This window comes from Cicer arietinum, chromosome 7 (genome assembly GCF_000331145.2).
Source record: "Cicer arietinum cultivar CDC Frontier isolate Library 1 chromosome 7, Cicar.CDCFrontier_v2.0, whole genome shotgun sequence".
Classification (NCBI taxonomy): Eukaryota; Viridiplantae; Streptophyta; class Magnoliopsida; order Fabales; family Fabaceae; genus Cicer; species Cicer arietinum.
In genome coordinates, this window is record NC_021166.2 from 21,985,237 (window position 1) to 21,988,226 (window position 2,990).

The window sequence follows — 2,990 nt, forward strand, 5'->3', positions numbered from 1 at the left end:
GGAAAGATAAAATGGATAGTTTCTGTCGCCATCGCTTTCCAGCATCTACAACAGTTATGTCTATAGCCACTGTTTCCCCCTGTGGAAAATAAAATGACATTTAGTTTTGGAGCATCCATTGCAGGATGTCCTTCCTAATAACACCACCCGACCAATAAGCATTATAGTTTGATCTAAAAGCATCAGGAGGATAGTTAGTAAGGTGCCGATAATGGGTGGTCGTCCCAGCAGGGTTTGGTGGCCGCAACATACTTGCAATGGTGGGAAAAGGCTTTGGCCATATACTCGATGACGGGGTAAATAAACGCCTATTTGAGCCCTTCTTGAATAAGGCATAGTAACTAGGTCTTTTCTGGTTGGAAGTGCCAGCTTGAAGCTTTGTCATTCCAACACTTGAGCTAGTAGCATTGGTGTGTGATCCACCAAGAACCTGAGCTGACGGTTTCATTCGATCAAGCCATCGCAAAATGAAGTTCCCCAGATTCCGACCCACTTCTACATCCCTTTCTTGAATGCTCCGATGAACTTTGATTGCCACATCAAATACAATGCGTGTTCTTCTGTTAAGTGCCAGAACATGAAGACCAATAATGAAATTGTATTATCAAACTATAGCTACTAACATAAACAAATCAATAAGAAGTTTCCATCGAAAAGCAAAGGAGAAAAAAGTGGAAAGGAGAAATCAAACAATCATGACATCCCAAAGATTGTCAAGTCACATAAAACTAAAAATCCATGATCTATAATTAGGATCCCTGTGCAGTATATTTATAGAAGGCCAAAAAGTAATTCTTATAAGTTATAGCTGATTTCAATTACTAAAACGTTAGATAAACACCTTAATTAAACGCTTATAGTATAAGCGCCCATCATATAAGTACTTATATATAAGCTATTTCTATTACAAAAGCTAAAATAAAGTCAACTCGTTTTCATATAAGTCTTTTTTCATAAGTTATCTTAGAGAACTTATAGAAATAAGCTGAAAACAACTTATGGCCATGTTATAAGCCGGTTACATAGCTCTCTCAAACGGTCTCAGTAGTGTTTAATGTTTATGATGCCAGTAAATAAACTCAAATAAACCAATCCAAATAAGCCTCAAACGACAAGCTCTAAATCTTATTCCATCTCTTTTCTGAGTGATTACAATATTGATGCTTAACAGTAAAACTATTTATTTCAACAGGACCACAATGGATCCAACCCTTCCCTAGACCCTGCTATAGCTAGAGCTTTGTAGTACCAGCTTTCCCTTGACGATAGGAAAAATGCTAGAGTAAATAACATCAAGACAAATGCATACACACACCCAAAAAAACCATGACCTTCATCATGGCTGCATATTTTCAGTATTAAGCAAGGGTTATATTATATTGTGCTCAGTTTTCTAAACAGACTACCAAGTATCACCATGACATTAATCAACTCTTCCAAACATAATCTCTATTAAAAAAAACTATATATCCACTACACATTGCAGTTCACATTTGTCCTCCTACCAACAAATTCCTTGTTGCTCCTCCCACAATTTCCATTCCAAAATATTTTTTCCATTAGAACGTTATCAAATACAGCTTAACTTTCACATCCATAGAAGATACCATATACTAAAACACCCTTTTGTGTATAGATATGATCAATTATGACTTTCATCTCAGAAGACAAATTATTAGTATTAATAAGACTTTCATTTGAAAAATATATATAATAAAGGTATCTTGTAATTTGAAATTGTGTTTATATTTATGGACAAATTTTTCTTTTTCAAAGGAGCTTATAATTAGTGACAGAGGTAGTATAACATAGGAGTATTAATTTCCTCATAAATTACTGGGATATGGGTGACAGAGACTTGACTTTCCAAAAAACAAACCAAAAGGGGAAAAATAAAAAACCAATAATATTCATATCCAAACTAATTAAAATATTCAGTGAGGAAAACGTGGTGGCACCGTTTCCATGAATCCAGAAATTCATATCATTTAACAGAAAATAAAAAGAAATAATTTGCAGCAGAAATACAAATAAAATAAAAGGCATAATGTTGAGCATTTAGCTACAAAATGATCAGAGTTAAAAATCCAATGCATTCCCCATCATCATACTTAAAAAGAAATCCAACAAACGAAAAAAAGTAAAAAAGAAAAAGTGAGTACCGATGAAGAAATTGACGGATCTGAGAGTGGTTAGGGTTAATGATCCTACGTTGAATCCTGAGAGCGAGCCTGTAAGTTCGCTTCAGACCCAAAAAATACGCAGTTCCCAGTGTAATCTCCCACAACACCATGATCTCAATCTCTATGTAAAATGTTAATGATGATTCGCTTAATTAATATCTCTACTTTCTTATAAAATATTTAATTTAATGTAATTATATAGTTATATTATCTGTGCTTTATTATTCATTTTGATTTTTCTTGCCTGTTGCGCAAGTTTCTTTCTTTTACTCCGAGCCGCCACACTTTGCGATCGCAGTGACGTTTTTGTTTTCTGTCAAATTCTCTATTTTGTGGATTCATCCTCGCCGTTGAGATTTGCTTTCTGTTTCATCTCAACCGTTGACTTATTTAAAAAAACCTATATCAGCGTGTCGTATTGTCGTCCTATCGTAAAGGCCCATTTCCAACGAACACAGCCCAATGTTTAAACTCAAAACCAGGATCTGAGAATTGGCTTTTGTACCCCCACATTTAAACTTATATCCCCCCAATTTGTTAAAAATCCAATTTTATCTTTAAAAAATTTATTTACGTGAGCAGTTAAAAAAAATTACTCTAAAATCTGAACCTTGTTGAAATTTCCGGTAAGTCAACTTTTGCATCAAAATTTCCGGTAGTTATAATTGTTACCGGAAATTTGGAAAATGAAATTTCCGGTAGTTGTATTTTCAATACCGGAAATTTCAAATTCCCGGAAGCTACCGGAAATTTCAAAAATTTTGAAAAATCCGGTAGTCATATTTTGTTCACCGGAAATTTGGTTTT

The 2,990-nt window shown here is 34.3% G+C and overlaps 1 protein-coding gene across 1 annotated transcript in view; it reads right to left on the minus strand.

Moving 5' to 3' along the window:
• LOC101513104 (uncharacterized) overlaps positions 1 to 2,456 on the minus strand; it is a 2,643-nt gene extending 187 nt beyond the window's left edge. The window contains exons 1-2 of the mRNA XM_004509688.4: positions 2,163 to 2,456; positions 1 to 560 (exon numbers count right to left, since the gene is read on the minus strand). The exon at positions 1 to 560 is cut by the window's left edge and continues 187 nt beyond it. Coding sequence (XP_004509745.1) covers positions 101 to 560; positions 2,163 to 2,293 — 591 coding nt within the window. The 5' untranslated portion in view covers positions 2,294 to 2,456 and the 3' untranslated portion in view covers positions 1 to 100. The remainder of the gene's footprint in view (positions 561 to 2,162) is intronic.
• Between the last annotated feature and the right edge of the window lie 534 nt (positions 2,457 to 2,990).